The following is a 19,261-nucleotide window of genomic DNA, read 5'->3' as shown; positions in this document are numbered from 1 at the left end:
GATTATCCTGAAGAGAAAGATCAGAATGACAAAGTACATGAGTTGTAGCATCAATCAGTAAAAAGCCTTCACCTAGCATGGAATACACATTACATTGGCCTGAAAGTGTTCCAACTTGTGCTTCAATAAAATCAAGTGTGGTTAAAGAAAAGGTACTCTCAGATACTAATGATGACAATTTTGCAGGGGCAGAAAAGTCAGTTTCAGCAATGAGTTCTGAGGAAATGAGGGATATTCAGATCAAAGATCCTAAACTGAAGCCTATGATGGATTATCTTCAGTGTAGAACATTGCCTGAGGACAAAAAGTTAGCCCATACCATAGTAGTAGAATCCAATGATTTCTTGATGGATAATGGTGTACTGTATCATCTGTATTATCCAAGTGAGGTAAAGGGGTTGAAAAGTGAAAGAGTTATATCAAACAACTGGTAGTCCCAAAATCACTACAGTTAAATTAAAGATAATATTAAAAAATAAATAATTCTCACATAAAATAAATCAACAAAATCACTAAAGAATGTGCATCATGACAGCAGGTCAACAGGCATTGAGCGCACAATATCAACAGTATCAGATCTAAAGTACCTTCTGGTATAAAATGTTTTCAAGATATCAGTAACTATTGTAAGTCATGTGAGGCTAGTGCTAGGGGCAAAGCGAGATAACACATCAAAGTTCCTGCGCCTCTAAAACCTCTTCCAAGTCGAAGATGTAATTTAGTCGTATACACATGGACATATTGGGACCTTTACCCAAAACAACACAAGGTCATAGATATATCTTACTTATAGTGGATTCATTTTCTAAATGGTGTGAAGCTTTTCCACTTGTCTCATATGAGGCAGCTGAGATTGCTAGAGTTCTATACAAATGAATTCATATGCAGGTATGGAGCACCAGAGTCTATTTTGACAGATAGAGGTCAAAACTTTGTGTCAATCCTTGTAAAGGAGTTATGTAAGATCTTTGATATCACCAAGATTCAAACTTCGTCATACCATCCGCAGACAAATGCGACATGTGAACGCATGAATGACAGCATAGCAACTAGTCTCAGAAGTTACTGTAATGAGAAGCAGTCAAACTGGCATGACATTTTACCTAGCATCATGTTGAGCTATAGGGCAGTGCCTTCGACACAGTCAACGCAATTTTCGCCCTATTTTCTATTGTTTGGAAGAGAGTGTCGGTTGCCGATAGATACGGTCTGGACGCCTACTACCACAGTGGGTAAATCAGCAGAATCACATCTAGCCAAAATAATAGAAAACCACGAGACATTTAGGCAGCTAGCTAAAGATAATGTCAGGAAAGCTCAGGCTAAATATAAGAAGCAGCATGACAAAAATGCCAAAAACCCTGATTTCAGAATAGGAGAAAGAGTTTGGTTGCACTGTAAACGAGTTCCTATTGGGTTGTCACCAAAATTATGCCAGAAATGGGTGGGCCCATTTTACATTACAAATGCCATGGACAACCATAGGTTTAAAATCAGGAACTGTCAGACACATAAAGTGGTAAAGTCACTTGTGCATGCAAACAGACTGAAAAGGTATATCAGTCCAGAGCTGAGACCTACCAATCCTCCTGAAGGATCAGATGAAAATCAAGATGCTAACCCTGAGTTAATTGATGACTCGGATGTTGAGTCTGATCAAGAGGTAAATGCTACCAATGATGCTAGTCAGAGTAGTCAAGGTTTGGATGATACAGACAGTACAAATAGACCTATTGTTACTCAGCAGAAATCTGGAGACAGTGCCAGTAATAGCCTGACTGTTGACAGAATTATATGCTGTAAACCAAGTAACAAGGTGAAATGGTACCGAGTCAAATGGAAGGAACAAAGAGAAACTTCTTGGGTAAAAGAAGAGGCTTTACATCCTCACTTGATCAGAGAGTTCCATATTCAAAAGACTCAGAGAGGTACAATGAAGAAAAAGAATAGGAATAAAAAGAAGTTGTAGTGTATATATAGAGTAGTAAAAAAAAAAAAAAATTAGAAAAATGCCATTCCTCTAGTATTGTATGATTATTGTTTGTTTTGATGTAGCGTATAATTGACACTCAACCATGTAAGATAGTGGTATAAAGAAGAGTATGTAGGTATAAAATATATGCATATAGGTATATATAGGCACCAGAAAAGTACTAAATAGACTTTATATCCTTTTCTCATACTGATAGATCTTGAGCTTTAGCAACTTGAGTTCTAGGATTTCTAGCAGTTTCAGAATTATTTACGAAATTTGTGCGCAAAATATTCGGAAACTTTGGGGTAACATTTGTTTTTTTTAACTGTTAGGATTTTAGTATTTTGAGCCCTGCTTTAGTTATAGGTTTATTTTGTTGGGAATACGATAGTAAAATCCCTTTGAATATTACATATCAAATGTATTGTATAATTGTGCTGATATAAATACTCAAACCGTTCAGGGACATATCCAGGTACAGGTGTGTCTGAGGGTACAGAGGAGTATCTGCTAACCTAGGTACAGAAGGGTACTGGAAGGGTTAATACTTAAATATAAAACTACCGTAGAAATAAGTAATAGAACAAAGTTTGAGTAATCACCTCAGTTATGTTCATGGGATATAATAAGTCTTGGAGATATAAGTAGTACACAGGAATATGTGGTACTGAGGCATGTAGGATACATGTATACATCATGTATATAGCTATAGAGAAATAGTTATAAGAACACCAGTTAGTATTGTTTCTGGAAAGCCAAACAGCTTTGGGAAGAATTCAGTATAATAGCTGTATTGTAACGTTTTATTCAATAGATAGATGAACACTTACTCTCAGTGCTGAGATGATTTAGGACTTGTCCTATCTTTTTTGTTCTATCACTCAAAATCTATTTTGTTTAAGAACGTTGCATGGAACCTAACAATTTGTGTTTGAGCAATTTGTTGTTACTCAATGATATGAAACATGAACAGTTTCAAAATGTGAGCTTAAAAAGCTATATTTTCAATCGTGGAATTGAAGTGGTTGTGAATATGTCAATGTATGGACAAAAGTGAATATATATAGTGCTAAAAAACACGGACAGTTTCAGTAATACAAGCACTAGAATATATATTAAATTGAGCATTTTATCGAACGTTCTACAGCTCATGGAAAAACGAACTGTCACCAAGCAAAATGAGTTAATTTTTGCATGTCTATACAATATACTTATGAAATTATTATACATGATTATATATTATGTTGAGAATTGGAATGCAAGAGTGAGAAACAGATAAAATAGAAATGATATTTTACAAATATTATGTACATATAAAGCAAATTTGTGGAACAAATTTAAATGGTGTAATGGCGTATATGACCAGATAGCATTAGGTTAAATTAGGACACAGTAATTATATCTATACATATAGATAAAGAGTGGTTAGACTGTCCACTGTGTAGTGTCAGGATAGAGGGGACCATGCTGTGTCAGTGACCCCCCCTGGCTGAAGGGAAGGGTTGACCCCCGTGGTGACCACATGATAGCAGTGTTCTCAGTAAGAGCTAAAATAAATGTGTTTGTTTTATATTTAAAACAAGTATTAAGTAACAGAATTATAATAGTGAATAACTGTAATTTACTTAAGCATTGGATTACAGCAAGATGTGTATTTTTGATATACTGACGTTACAATTCCTATAGGCAGTATAGTTTTTTGGAAGCTGTATAGCTTTTACAGTAATGTTTAGTGTGTGAAAGTCAGGTATTTCTAATGTAAACATTTGTAATTAATAATAGTTCTATATATTTTTCTACATCATAAGAAAGAAGATTAAGTTAATCTTTTAATTTGCAACCTTTATTTAGGTTTGTGTACTGTATGTGTTTCATTAATATAATTAGGATAAAGTATGTATCAGAAAACACCAGACTAGGCCTGTCAGGCAAAAACCTAGAGATCATTAGGGAGTCTGATTAGGGTGTCTTCTACCAGGTGTTGCAGGGACTTGTATAGTAAGTCTTAGAGCCAAAATACAGTTACCAGAGAGACTAGTAGTTTGAGAAGTTCTAGAAGTGACAAAAGGTTTTTAGTAAGACCATTGGAATATATATATATATAAACATGGAGTGCAATTGGTGAATGTGGAGATGCTGATGATTATAAAATTGTGGAACCATAAGTATTAAATCATGAGGAACTGGACAGTACGGATTGGACATTATATTTTTAGTGTAAACTAAGCATAATCATTATGTATGATTATGCAAGTGCTATGACCAGCCACGAGGGCCGGTCATAATTGCTTGCAATTTACTTTTGAGCTTAAGGTCGCAGGCCATGGTTACTATAACTTCAAGTAAAGCTTTAATTTCCATTTCAAGTTCTCTTTGGCTAATTAAGCTAAGACTTTTAACCTTTCTTGAATATCCTTTTAAAAAAGATTACTTTTTAGGTCTGATTTCAAAGGTCAAAGTCAAGCTCAGCATTACTGAATAACAAAACATATAAGTTGTTTATGTGTGGTAACTAAAGTTTGAGGTACTTTTGTGAAATTCTCGCCATTAATTAGAGTTTTTATTTGGCTTAAATATTAGTTGACCTCATTATCTTTTCTTACATTGAGTGTGTATGTGTCATATGTACTGGTTGGAATAGAGTAATTAGAATGGATTATAATAATTTGTTTTTAATTTAATTGATCATATTAAATGTTAATTCACTGTTTATCTTTGTTATTTGTTGAGTAGCAAAGTAACCTGGAGAAGACGATCCCTGACAGTGATATCATGTACATCCCGATTGGTCAAGCTCCCATCTCTTGTCTTCTGTTGCTAGGAGACCACTTGTGGACAGCCAGTGGTAACACAGTGAGCATCATACATGCCAGGTATTGACCAATTCATAAGTTATAATGCACATACCATATTAAATCCAATAAGTGCCCCGTGCACTTAAAAAAAGGAAAAAATATAAGGAAGCGCAAACACAAGCCTTTAAAAAAAATTAGTGCACAAAATATGCTATAAATTGATTTGCAAAAAGAAATCAAATAAAGAACCTAAGGTTTTCATATTTTCACTCTGCATTTAGTTCGAATTCAGGGAAATTGGGGCCTCAAAAAGATAGTGGGGCATTTACAGGAATGGAGGTGCTTATTGAGTTGAATATGGTTGTACTTTTCATTCTCTATCAAGGTTCTTATAGTTGTTTGTAATGTGTGTAGACAATGTACAAACTATGGTTATACCAAAATAATATCCCTGGTCCCCTGAACAGTCCTCTTTATTTTCTAAGTATCCTGTTGCTTATAGGGTCAATTGGTACATACAGAAAATTCTATATAGCAAGGTGATGCAAAAGTATGTAAGGGGGGATAACTTGTGATGGACATTTTTTAAAACATGAGGTCAAACTATTGTATTTTACAGGACTTTGGACACGATGGACAATTTCACAGTATCTGTCAACCCATATGACCACATCTTGTCCCTAATAGAGGGACAGTTCGGTGTTTGGATCATCTTACGCGGGTCCTCCATCTTGGAACTTTGGGATGCAAAGACACTCAACTGCAAGATGTTGTATGATACACGAACTGACCGCTATCCTCAATTGAGAAAGGTACATTTAAATCAAACTATCAACTGAGAAATGGCAGACTCAAATGATACTACGTAATAAAACAGCTACAATAGCTACATACGGTATACACAAATCTATCATTCTATTAAAGCCCTTTCCCTCGGGAACATTTTTCCTATAGTGTTGTCTGGCAAGGTATAGTCCCCTTGTCAAAATACATTGCCAGACAACACTATATAGTAGAACAGTTCCCGAGAAAGGGCCATAATAATACGTCACATGACATTATTATGACGTCATATATTTGGTCGCGTGCTCATTCCCGTGGGAATATACTTTGCTATAGCTCTTGTAGTCAGGTATAGTCTTCTCTAGTCAAGAAGGACAGGGAACTGTCGCAAAATAGACCATGGCTGTTTTCCAATCGCGTTCCTAGTTATTATCAAGTGATGTACTAAATATCATTATTTATGTAATCTCTGATCATAACCTTTAATATCGAAAAGTTATTTCTCATCTCAACACTAATTAACTAAGGAAGATTTGCTATAAACGTATAATGAATGCACTAAGTTCTCATCATAACATAAGTTAATTAGCTGTTATACTTTCATTTAGTATGGCAATATAATGCAAATCAAAATTGATTCTTTATCTGTATTTCTGTTTGGAAGAATTTTGAATATTGCCCCAGTTTTAATTATCCCCCGCCCAACGAAGTTGGCGGGGGATATACAAATGGGTTCCGTCCGTCCGTCCGTCCGTCCGTCCGTCCGTACGAATGGTTTCCGGAGCATAACTCTAAAACCAGTAGAGATATTTCCATGAAACTTCATAGACACATTGGTCTTATAGTCTAGTAGTGCCTTTTGCTATTTTTAGGTTTTCATTTTTTGCATTTTTTCCGTAACCATGGAAATATTGCTGAAAATATCATATTTTTGTACCAGGTTCGTTTCCGGAGCATAACTCTAAAACCAGAAAAGATATTTCCACACAAAACTTCATAGACACATTGGCCTTATGGTCTAGTAGTGCCTTTTGCTATTTTAAGGTTTGCACTTTTTGTACTTTTTCTGTAACCATGGAAACATTGTAACCATGGAAAATGGCAGATTTTTGTGTAAGAATCGTTTCCGGAGCACAACTCTAAAACAAGCAGGATATTTCCATGAAACTTCATAGATGGTCTAGTAGTGCCTTTTGCTATTTTTAGGTTTTCATTTTTTGTACCTTTCGGAGCCATGGAAACATCTAAAATATCAATTTTTGTACAGGATCGTTTCCCCAGCATAACTGGAAAACTGGTTGAGGTATATGCACGGAACTCCATAGACACATTAGTTCTTATGGTCTAGTAGTGCCTTTTGCTATTTCAAGGTTTTCACTTTTTGTACTGTTTTCTGTAACCATGGAAACATTGCTGAAAATGGCAGATTTTTGTGTAAGAATCGTTTTTCTAAAACCAGCAGAGATATTTCCATGAAACTTCATAGACACATTATGGTCTGTAAACCATAGAAACATTGCTGAAAATATCATATTTTTGTAGCAGGTTCATTTCCGGAGCATAACTCTAAAACCAGCAGAGATATTTCCACTTCATAGACACATTCATTTTATGGTCTAGTAGTACCTTTTGCTATTTTTAGGTTTTCATTTTTTGCAATTTTTCCTGTTTTTTTTTCATACACATAAGTCTCCACAATCAAACTTACTTCAGCTTTGATATCTCCATTGGCGGGGGATCTGAATGACTATGTCCTTGTTTGTATTACAATGATTTCAGATAAAAGCAGGGATATTTTTTATCTAACACTTAAGCAGGAACATTTTTATGTGTTGTTGTAGGAGGATGAGACCTACTTTAACCGAGCTCGTATAACGGCCGTAGCTGATATAGGACAGTGTGTCTGGGTGGGGACCGGCGAGGGTAACCTCATCATCTACGAAGTGTCGGAGCAAGCCAATATAAAAACGCCGACAGATCAGTCTCCTTCCACAGAGACAATGTCCAGTATCATCAGCAGTTCTGTGGCACCCTTTAGTCCAAAGAAGAAAATTCTCCGTGGTGCTAACGATCCTCGGTTTAATGGTGACTGTCGAACAAAGGAGAAACTTGGTAGAGATTTGGCATTTAATACTAATCAGTCATTGGTTGTTTCCTCATCCAATCAGATTAGTACCACTACAACATCAGATGCTGCTTCTACAGGGACTAGTACACCAAGAATGTTATCTCCCCGAGCTAAAGCACGCCGAGCAAAAGGAAGTGATGGTAGTAAAGAACGCACCAGCTCTGAACATCGAGCAGATGTCTCGAAAGGAAGTCGTGATAATAGCCAGGAGTTGAGGAACATTGAGGCTGAGAAACCTCTAATGGCCATGGAACGCTCATCAAGTGATGAGAGTGTTCGTAGAAACAACTCAAAAACAAAGCACAGATCTCGCAAGGACAGCCATAAAGTGCACCAAAAAAACAGTTCTGCACAAGAGGTTGTAGGTCACACAACTGTCTCAAAACTAGAATTATCTGATAAACCAACAGATACAATGACTGAATCAGCAGACACAATAGAATCTGTGAAATGTTTGGATACTACCGAAAACACAGATTCAAAAACAGAAAAAGATTTAGAATCTGTGAAAAAGACATCAGAAGAGACAACAAATACAGATTCTCAGAACAGACAAAGGAAGGTAGGTGTGGCACCACTTCATACTCCCTTGATCAATAATGATACGAGTCATGGAGAAGATATTAAATCTGGGGATCAGTGTGACGTAAAGGACACTAAGTGTGACCATCAGTTGTCCATATCTAAACACAATGGTTGCCATGACAATGAAGCCAGAGATAATTTATTTCCATGTGAGAATGGACCTGTTGTAGAGCACACAGAGGATATCCATATCACCTCTGACGCTCTGACCTTGAACGACATTGGCCATTCTCTGAATTTCAATAGGGTAATGTCCCGTCATCACAAAGTTAATAAGTGGTTGTCTTCTCTAGAAGGTCCATCTGACCAGTTAACTGACCAGCCTTACGAAGTTAATGACCAGTCCTGTGACCAGTCTAACCCTGTCACTGACCATAACGAGACAAAAGAGGACACTGTGGAGGGTATATCTGTACATTCAGCTGTGGAGGAGAATGTTGTTTTTTGCAAGAAGTCAGGTTCTACTGAGGAGGTGTTTTATATTGCTGATGAGGATGTGTCCCCATCCTCAGACCAGGCCATGTCTCTAGGGGAGGAAGAGGACCATAGTGAGGCATGTGGGGCTACAAATCCCAGTCCTGGATACGAGTCGGTAAAACAAATGTTTCACTGTGACTCTGTGGAGTCTGAAGGAGTCAGTAGCATTGGTGACAAAGTGATCGATGACCATCTTAACTCTAGTAACCCATCGGTGAAGTATCGTCTGGACTTCTCTGGTCTACATATAGAAACAGACAGTGAACTGGACATGTCCAAACACAACTCCAGATGTGGTTCCATCAGTGAAATGAGTTATTTTAACTCTCGACAGAACAGTCTGGATGGAAGACAAATCAGCTTGAGTGAGTTTGGGTCAAGATTACAGAGTATTGACAGCAGACATAACAGTTTAGATGGAGTGCTATTTCATGGAATGGACACCAGCAAAGTCTGCCAGGCAGATCTGGTCCGAATGGACAATTGGTCGGTATCTGTAAGTGGTAGTCCGGCGTCCTCCGAACCGCGACTCCTAGACCAGATGCAGACCCACACATTGGTGAGTCGGAAGCTGTCCTTGTGTGGTAAGAGGCGAGAGATACTGGACTGGGGTGACCTCTATACCACAGGTAAACACTCATCAGGAAGCATGATGAGTTCAGTTGACCAGAAAGTTCAGGATTTCCTACGAACACCAAGTATCAGTAGTCGACCAAGTTCACTGTGGTCAAGTTATGAGAACATCTCAACACCGTCGCAGGGTGATGAGGATACAGACAGTGTAGGTAAACACAGAGTACGGAGTATCATCAGTCACTCGGCCAGTTCAGCCTCCCTCTGTAGTACCACACCAGATGTGTTCTTCACCACAGAACTCTCTCTACAGATGAAGGTTAAGATAGCTGATAAACCAGTTAGAAGCTTCCTAAAAACAAGGTAATATTTCATGTTTTCTTGAAATCTGTGTTTTCTATAAAGAATGGAGTTATCTTTTTTTTTTTAATTCACTAAGTTCGAAATGTGAAATATTTAGTTTTGAAATGATTATGTTATTTTGTAGTAATACCATTCTTCAGAATGTACTCACACAGTTATTCTCCTCTTCCTCTGTTTCCTTGCCTCCTATTCTTCCTTCCTCCTCTCCTCCATTCATTGTTATATCTTCTACTTTCTTGATTGATTGATTTATATTTCACTGCTAATGTTTTATAGCTGTAATGGTTCCCCAGTGTTGCTGAGCTTTTCTGGCTGCTATGGTGATGATGAAGCTGTATTAAAATGGAGACAGGATCCCAATGAGGTAAAGGCATCAGTAGTAAGATCTTCATTCTCTTATAACAAGGAGAATGAGTTGTGAAATTTGAAAGTGTCCGTGTTATTTTCAAAAGTGGAATGGGTATCTGTTGTCTAAATAGGACTAAAGATATTATGTTGAATACTCCTCTTCCTTATCAAAATGTACGAGCTGTTAATGTATGAATAATTTCTATTGGTTGATTTTCAGCGCCTGTGGACCAATGAGCCGATAGTTGAGATATGTCCTAAGACCAAACTGACACGCTTACCATCCTACATGAGAGGAAGGCTATCCTCCACCTCCTCACATAATAGTCAGAGCAGCAATTTCTCCTTCCACAGTGCCTCCTCACGACCTCACACCTAAGGTCAAGGTCACACCATCTACAGCATCCCTATAGGGTTTCTACCTGAGGTCAAAGTCAGGCCATCCAAGCCATCAATATGTTTTATACCCAAGGACAAGGCCACACCTAATTGTGCCTTTTCTTGACCTCATAGCTAAGGTCAAGGTCATATTTAGTGCAGAGCCTTTTACAAACTGGATCAATGTGTTGTGATGAGGTGAGATAAGATAAACCAAACCATCTTTTACATTTATCAGAATGTATGGTGTAAATGGTATTCTCACAACCCTCCAATTATCGAACTTTTAATTCACAAATATAAATTAGACTTAATTAAAACATAGAAAAAATTGTTATCAATTAATTCTCACAAATTAAATGTGAGCAACTTACTCAGGTTCTTTTTCCAGACAAAGTCACAAAAAAAACCTTAATACAGATAATGGAACCTTATGTGATATAAAATGGAATATTCTAGGATTTAAATATCCTTCACAACAATTAATACACAGCTATATTTACTGTATTTGCCAAAATTAGTGCCCCTTCCCCGTTTCTAAGGAAGAGTTGAAGTTGTATGAACGCCCCCATCTCATGGATTTAACAATGTTTTACAACATGTGATGGCTCTACCATCAGTATTGTGTCCTTTATTACATGAACTTGCGAGTCTTTTACATGTGAATCACCACATAATAATGCGTCTCACAGGACAAAGGGCATGTTTACTGTTAAAGATTTAAAATATGGCTGACTTTTTATGTCTTCAACTTCATTTTGCTTCATTAATAAGTGCCCCCTTTGTTCCCAATTATTAAAGTGCCCTGGGCGCTAATTACGGCGAATACGGTATTTACGTGTGTTATTTTCTAGTCAGATGTGATGACATATTGTTATCTTTGTGTATGACTTGTCATATTATGTTTGTATATTACTATATAACAGATCAACAGAACAAATTATCACCCTTTGTAACAGCTGGACAATATTGACATTTTTTACATTAATTATTACATTCAGAAAATTTTAACATTGCATTGAGGCAATGTTTCCATTCAATTAAGACAATTTGACATTACATTGAGGCAATGTTGGCATTGTAGTTATACACATTATTGACATGGCATTTAGATAATTAAGATGATATTGAATCAGTACCAATCTGCAGGGGCAGATAACTCTGTGAAATGTAAATACAGAATACAAAAGTGTACGTTACAATGTATTGGTACCGTTAACATTAACTATATGGATTTATGACAGTGCACATATCATAGTGATAATTTGTTAAGTTTCATGTTTCTGACGATGTCGTATACCACATACCATATATTGCCAAACTTAATATGATGCAAATGCTATGGAGGTTTCGGATCTCTAATATATTTCATGTTTATAGATCTATTAAATATTGTCTCAAGTCAATAAAACTATTTGAATGATTTATTGAAGTTTATATTTTGTTGACATTTTAAAATATAAATGTGATGATTAAGTGACACTGTAATGTTATTCATGCTTCCAAGTTACCGTTGATATTGTTTAAGTTCGGAAGCTGAAGTTATTTTTCAGTTCAGTTATACATTGGTATAACAATCAGAAGGCACAGTTACTGTCAGGTGTCATGTTAGTACATGTTTAACAAAATGTCTTTGTTAGTTAGGCAAGCTTCAGTTGGTTATGGTGCAGTTTTGTATTTTGTTATTTTATATTGTTATAATTATAATATTGAGTGATAATAAATTATGCTGCAATAGACTGTTATATTGTATGATACTGTAATATATTGTGTGATTATATTGTATGATTACATTGCATTATAATAAAATTGCTCTGTACAATATAACATGTAAATATAATGTGATCTATAGGCATTACCATTCAATTACTGATATTTATAATCTTGATAACCTGTATATGTTGGTGTTAATAAATACTGCATGGGGCCTAAGATGCAATAATGAATGGTTGTTAGGTCATTCGGTGAGATAATGATTAAGTAGCTTTAGATAATGTGTACATATTTGTTATGTGATACCAGTCTGAGGTAACCATAGGTCTGTGTTATGTGATACCAGTCTGAAGTAAACACAGGTCTGTGTTATGTGATATTAGTCTGAGGTAACCACAGGTCTGTGTTATGTGATACCAGTCTGAGGTAACCACAGGTCTGTGTTATGTGATACCAGTCTGAGGTAACCACAGGTCTGTGTTATGTGATACCAGTCTGAGGTAACCACAGGTCTGTGTTATGTGATACCAGTCTGAGGTAACCACAGGTCTGTGTTATGTGATACCAGTCTGAGGTAACCACAGGTCTGTGTTATGTGATACCAGTCTGAGGTAACCACAGGTCTGTGTTATGTGATACCAGTCTGAGGTAACCACAGGTCTGTGTTATGTGATACCAGTCTGAGGTAACCACAGGTCTGTGTTATGTGATACCAGTCTGAGGTAACCACATGTCTGTATTATGGGATACCAGTCTGAGGTAACCACAGGTCTGTGTTATGTGATACCAGTCTGAGGTAAACACAGATCTGTGTTATGTGATACCAGTCTAAGGTAACCACAGGTCTGCATTATGTGGTAGAAGTCTGAGGTAACCACTGGTTTGTGTTATGTGATACCAGTCTGAGGTAACCACATGTCTGTATTATGGGATACCAGTCTGAGGTAACCACAGATCTGTATTTTGTGATACCACTCTGAGGTTGCCACAGGTCTATGTTGTGATACCAGTCTGAGGTAACAACTGGTTTGTGTTATGTGATACCAGTCTGAGGTAACCACAGGTCTGTGTTATGTGATACCAGTCTGAGGTAAACACAGGTCTTTGTTATGTGGTACCAGTCTGAGGTAACCACAGGTCTGTATTATGTGATACCAGTCTGAGGTAACCACAGGTCTGTGTTATGTGATACCAGTCTGAGGTAACCACTGGTCTGTGTTATGTGATACCAGTCTGAGGTAACCATAGATATGTGTTATGTGATACCAGTCTGAGGTAACCACAGGTTTGTGTTATGTGATACCAGTCTGAGGTAACCACAGTTCAGTGTTATGTGATACCAGTCTGAGGTAACCATATATATGTGTTTTGTGATACCAGTCTGAAGGTTACCATAGATATGTGTTATGTGATACCAGTCTGAGGTAACCATAGATATGTGTTATGTGATACCAGTCTGAGGTAACCATAGATCTGTGTTATGTGATACCAGTCTGAGGTAACCATTGGTCTGTGTTATGTGATACCAGTCTGAGGTAACCACAGGTCTGTGTTATGTGATATCTGTCTGAGGTAACCACAGGTCTGTGTTGTGTTATGTGATACCAGTCTGAGGTAACCACAGGTCTGTGTTATGTGATACCAGTCTGAGGTAACAAAGTCTGTGTTATGTGATACCAGTCTGAGGTAACCATGTGTTTATGTGATACCAGTCTGAGATAACCACTGGTCTGTGTTATGTGATACCAGTCAGAGGTAACCACAGGTCTGTGTTATGTGATACAGTCTGAGGTAACCATAGATATGTGTTATGTGATACCAGTCTGAGGTTACAATTGGTCTGTGTTATGTGATACCAGTCTGAGGTAACCACAGGTCTGTGTTATGTGATACCAGTCTGAGGTAACCACAGGTCTGTGTTATGTGATACCAGTCTGAGGTAACCATATATATGTGTTTTATGATACCAGTCTAAGGTTACCATAAATATGTGTTATGTGATACCAGTCTGAGGTAACAATAGATATGTGTTATGTGATACCAGTCTGAGGTAACCATAGATATGTGTTATGTGATACCAGTCTGAGGTAACCACAGGTCTGTGTATTATGTGATACCAGTCTGAGGTAACCACAGGTCTGTGTTATGTGATACCAGTCTGAGGTATCCACTGATATGTGTTATGTGATACCAGTCTGAGGTAACCATAGATATGTGTTATGTGATACCAGTCTGAGGTAACCATAGATATGTGTTATGTGATACCAGTCTGAGGTAACCACAGGTCTGTGTTATGTGATACCAGTCTGAGGTAACCACAGGTCTGTGTTATGTGATACCAGTCTGAGGTAACCATTGATATGTGTTATGTGATACCAGTCTGAGGTAACCACAGGTCTGTGTTATGTGATACCAGTCTGAGGTAACCACAGGTCTGTGTTATGTGATACCAGTCTGAGGTAACCACAGGTCTGTGTTATGTGATACCAGTCTGAGGTAACCACAGGTCTGTGTTATGTGATACAGGTCTGAGGTAACCACAGGTCTGTGTTATGTGATACCAGTCTGAGGTAACCACAATGTCTGTGTTATGTGATACAGTCTGAGCTGTTTTTGATCAGTCTGAGGTAACCATAGATATGTGTTATGTGTTACCAGTCTGAGGTAACCACAGGTCTGTGTTATGTGATACAGGTCTGAGGTAAACAAAGGTCTGTGTTATGTGATACCAGTCTGAGGTAACCACAGATCTGTGTTATGTGATACCAGTTTGAGGTCACCACAGGTCTGTGTTATGTGATACCAGTCTAAGGTAACCACAGGTCTGTGTTATGTGATACCAGTCTGAGGTAACCACAGGTCTGTGTTATGTGGTGCCAGTCTGACGTAACCATTGGTCTGTGTTATGTGATACCAGTCTGAGGTAACCACATGTCTGTGTTATGTGGTACCAGTCTGAGGTAACCACAGATCTGTGTTATGTGATACCAGTCTGAAGTAACCACTGGTCTGTGTAATGTGATACAGGTCTGAGGTAACCACAGGTCTGTGTTATGTTATACAGGTCTGAGGTAACCACAGGTCTGTGTTATGTGATACCAGTCTGAGGTAACCACAGGTCTGTGTTATGTGATACCAGTCTGAGGTAACCACTGGTCTGTGTTATGTGATACCAGTCTGAGGTAACCACAGGTCTGTGTTATGTGATACCAGTCTGAGGTAACCATATATATGTGTTATGTGATACCAGTCTGAGGTTACAATTGGTCTGTGTTATGTGATACCAGTCTGAGGTAAACACAGGTCTGTGTTATGTGGTACCAGTCTGAGGTAAACACAGGTCTGTGTTATGTGGTACCAGTCTGAGGTAACCAATGGTCTGTGTAACAGTTAATGTGATAGAATTAAAGTTTGTATAATATAATTACAGATAGATCAATAAAGATAATTCTCATGCAAATTACTTTGTTTTGTTTTTCATTAAAATATCATGAACCTGTGGAGTCAAGGGACATTTGTAACACAAATATTCATCTCTGTTGGTTTTTTTAAACTGTTTTTCATGTGTTTTCGACATTTTTTAAGTACTTTAATCTTTTTCCTATCAAATGATGAATTTTCGGATACTGAAAGAAAATTATCTAGGACGGCATTTTCACAATTGTCTGTTAGGTTTTTTTTTAATTCACTTTCATAAACACTTAATTGAGCCTAACCAAAAAAATAGCTTGAAATTTAGGATTTGGGTAAATAAGCATAAATTGTGAAATTTTGTCAAAGCAAATAACAGATAAACCATCATTAGTCACTTAAGTGTGGAAATTTTCAATAATTAGCTGTAGCTTAGATAATAAAGCCAGAATGACAAAAATGTGAAAATGCATGTGTTACAAAAAGGAAATAATGACGGTGACATATTACTTAACATTATATGTCCTTTGACTATCTATATAAAAAAAATCTTACAAGAGATGAAAAAAAAATGAAAATACATTTTTAAAAATCTCATACAGTTGGGGGGGGGGGGGGGGGGGGGGTGTTCTGGCAATCATAATGTGCAGACTGAGGGAGATAACTGTAATACCAGATTGATATGAAAAAGCTGAACAAAGGGAGGTAACAATGTAAGTGTTATTACAAACTTTCACATACGTTTGTAAATTTGTTTCTAAGGACGATATATTTATCTCGAGTAATGTCTTAATAATTTTCGTTTAAAAAATATAGGGACAGGTCATGAAATTGTCGGCCCCGCTTCGAAAAGTAAGAAGGTATCCCTCGCAACAGCAAAGCTTCATAAAAAGGCTGTAGCCGTCGGATCTCAAAGAAGAAAAATCAGTTCGTTCGCTCAACGTCACGGTCAGTGCAACAAACACATCAGCTCCTGCCTTGTACTCACCCAAAAAAAACCCCATTGTGACATTATCCATTCTTATTATACGACCTTGATGTAACGTTACTTTCAAATACTTGATGTAACCGTTTATTTTCAGTCTTGTGACTGTGCAGAATTTGCGGAGGTGCTCGTGTTGACAGGACATATATGTAACTGTTAACTGTTAGATCAGACTGGACGTACTAGTAATGTTACAGTAGTCCAAATAAAAATCGTTAGCCAGGTCTCTGTGGACAGTATAGTAAATTTCTGCAAATAATGAAAATGCATGAAAAATAATCCATGTCACGCAATATTTCAATTAATAATGATAAAAAAAAATGTTACATTTTGCGGAATGACGAGTTTGCATACGAAGTTGTCTCCCTTGATATTTGACTTTCATAGCCGCGTTTGGTAGCATTTCCCAACTTCAGTGTGAAAAAAACGTTTCCACTAGGCTATCCTGACGAATAAACAACGAAAAGTGAAGGGGAAACTTGATGGAAGTCAATAATTGAGACTAGGACCAGCTGCGAGAAGGAAAACAATAACAACGTATGTGGTAAAGGAATAGAATCAGAAGGTGTTCCAGTAACCAAACCGCCTGATTTGTACCGACTCGATCGTAATCTATTGTAAATAGGGTGTTAATGGATGAATCACTGACAAAATCTCTAAATCGAAATTTGACAATGAAAGCGTGCAAGTATTGAGTTTTAGATTAAACAACGAAATCACGAAAAACTGAGTAACAAAACGCGTTTAAACAAAATTTTTTTTACCTTTTGACATCACTATGTAAATCGTCGAATTTAAATAAATTAGGCGTTTAGAACATGGCCAGCCACAAATTGTACTTGTCAGGTTCCGGGAAACATGTATCTTCTTATGATATGCTATTATAGCGATATATAGACTATAATAGACTTATTTATTAGCTATACTAAACTAGCGAAAAAACATCTTTTTCATTGTGATAACACTGCTTGTGGTACAAAAAAACCGACACCTAGAACTTTGCAGGGAATGGTGTATAAGGATAATTTGGAAAATTATGCAACCACTTTTCGTTCTGAAAAAACATAGAGCAATAAATACCTAATTAGCTGTACATATAGTACCTCATCAATAACTTGCTTTCAATTATGTTTGTATTGGTCTGGTCATTTACCAACCACTCGCAAAGTTTTCAGAAAGTTCTGGTTTTTGATCGCGGCAAGCAATTTTTATCTTCTAGAAAAATGTTAGTTATCGTCATTTTTGCTATAGCCTATTAAATAGCTATTATAGTTGATATATTCGGTATATTTGCAAACTAAAGTTAACTTGTGCTCCATCCTGCTCTGTTACATCTATTCAGCATGGGGCCAATGACCGCAAATGCCATATGGAAATTCACATACGTTGTCGGAGTACCTTTAACTAATTGACTCATTTACTGCTGAGTCATTTGACGCCCGTGGAGACTGGGCGGTCTGGGGGCAGTGGGGATGTAGGGGTGGGTGTGATAAAGACTAATTATAACTTGTATTTCCAACTCTGGACACACAACAAAATATTAGTTGATTATTGCACCAAAAACTTTTCTTGTGTTTCATTACCTGTGACCAAAATATATTTGATATATCTTGAAGTGGGAGCGATAATATATTCGATTATTGCATGGTTATTTTTGAATAACTGTGGACTGGATGATCTCGACAAGAGTAACGGAAAAAATGGACTGTCTAATGGATGTGTTCGATAGTGGGAAATCACCTAAATGCAGGGAGGTCCAGATCTGGGCAGGAGTTAAAATAGAAAACAAATAAAAAAATGTTCTTTGTAGATAGACCATAAAAATCTTTACAGAAATTCATTAAGTAATATTATTCATTTATAAATTCATTTCATTTGTTTTGAATAAAAAGTAAACACTACGAGTATTGACCAGGTTTATAAATCTACCTTCTGTTTTACTATCTTTTGTCCAATCATGCCTGAGCGGTAACTTGCCGTATACTCATGATTTTGCATACTTTTGACCTATACTTTGAGTGCAGACAGATTTTTGGAAAAACTGGTGGACAAAACAATATAAAACGATGATTGTCATTATTATGCATAGTAGTAAGTAATGATTTCAAGCTATCCCCCGCTGTGTGTTTAAGTGTTTGCAAACCTGGATATTTCAAATGGAAACATAGATTTGTTTAGCATATCGGTTACAAATGACCAATTTTTAGCTTTCACTCCGGCACCGAAGGGCAGTTGAGACTTATGTTCATTGCTCGGCGTCCGTCGGTTCCGTTGTTCCGTACGGTCCGTCGTCCGTCCGTTCTACATTTCCTTTTAAAACGTAAATAGTCATAGTGTTATGGTTGGATTGTATCCAAATTTGGCCAGATATACAATACTCATTGGGGAAGCGGGATCAGAACTCTTGTATCATTTTTGGCTCACTGACCCCCCCCCAGGGGGGGGGCAGGAGGGCGGGGGCCACCCAATAAGGGGTAATTGAGGTAAGATACTATTAAATCGCTTACTTGACCTTAGTGTTCATGAAGGGCATTGTATCCCAACATGGCACCACGAAACATCCTTGGGGGAAGGGGAAACAGACCTTGTATAATTTTGGGCTCTGTACCCCTAGGCGGCCACGGAGGAGCGGGACCCCCCCAATAGGGGTAATAGAAGGTAAATCCGTATAAATCTGCTACTTTGTCTATAGAATTCTGCATGGATCCTGTAACTACAAATTTGGCTGTAACAATCCTTGGGGGAAG

General features: G+C 37.3%; 1 protein-coding gene across 1 annotated transcript in view; it reads left to right on the top strand.

The window, feature by feature from the left end:
- LOC138320888 (uncharacterized) overlaps nucleotides 1–13,692 on the top strand; it is a gene marked incomplete in the record, with an annotated part of 67,572 nt that extends 53,880 nt beyond the window's left edge. The window contains 5 exon segments of the mRNA XM_069264176.1: nucleotides 4,709–4,848; nucleotides 5,390–5,582; nucleotides 7,395–9,679; nucleotides 9,956–10,043; nucleotides 10,248–13,692. Coding sequence (XP_069120277.1) covers nucleotides 4,709–4,848; nucleotides 5,390–5,582; nucleotides 7,395–9,679; nucleotides 9,956–10,043; nucleotides 10,248–10,406 — 2,865 coding nt within the window.
- Between the last annotated feature and the right edge of the window lie 5,569 nt (nucleotides 13,693–19,261).

Source organism: Argopecten irradians, chromosome 4, assembly GCF_041381155.1.
Source record: "Argopecten irradians isolate NY chromosome 4, Ai_NY, whole genome shotgun sequence".
Classification (NCBI taxonomy): Eukaryota; Metazoa; Mollusca; class Bivalvia; order Pectinida; family Pectinidae; genus Argopecten; species Argopecten irradians.
Note: the sequence above shows the minus strand (reverse complement) of the source record. Positions and strands in the feature narration are given on the sequence as shown.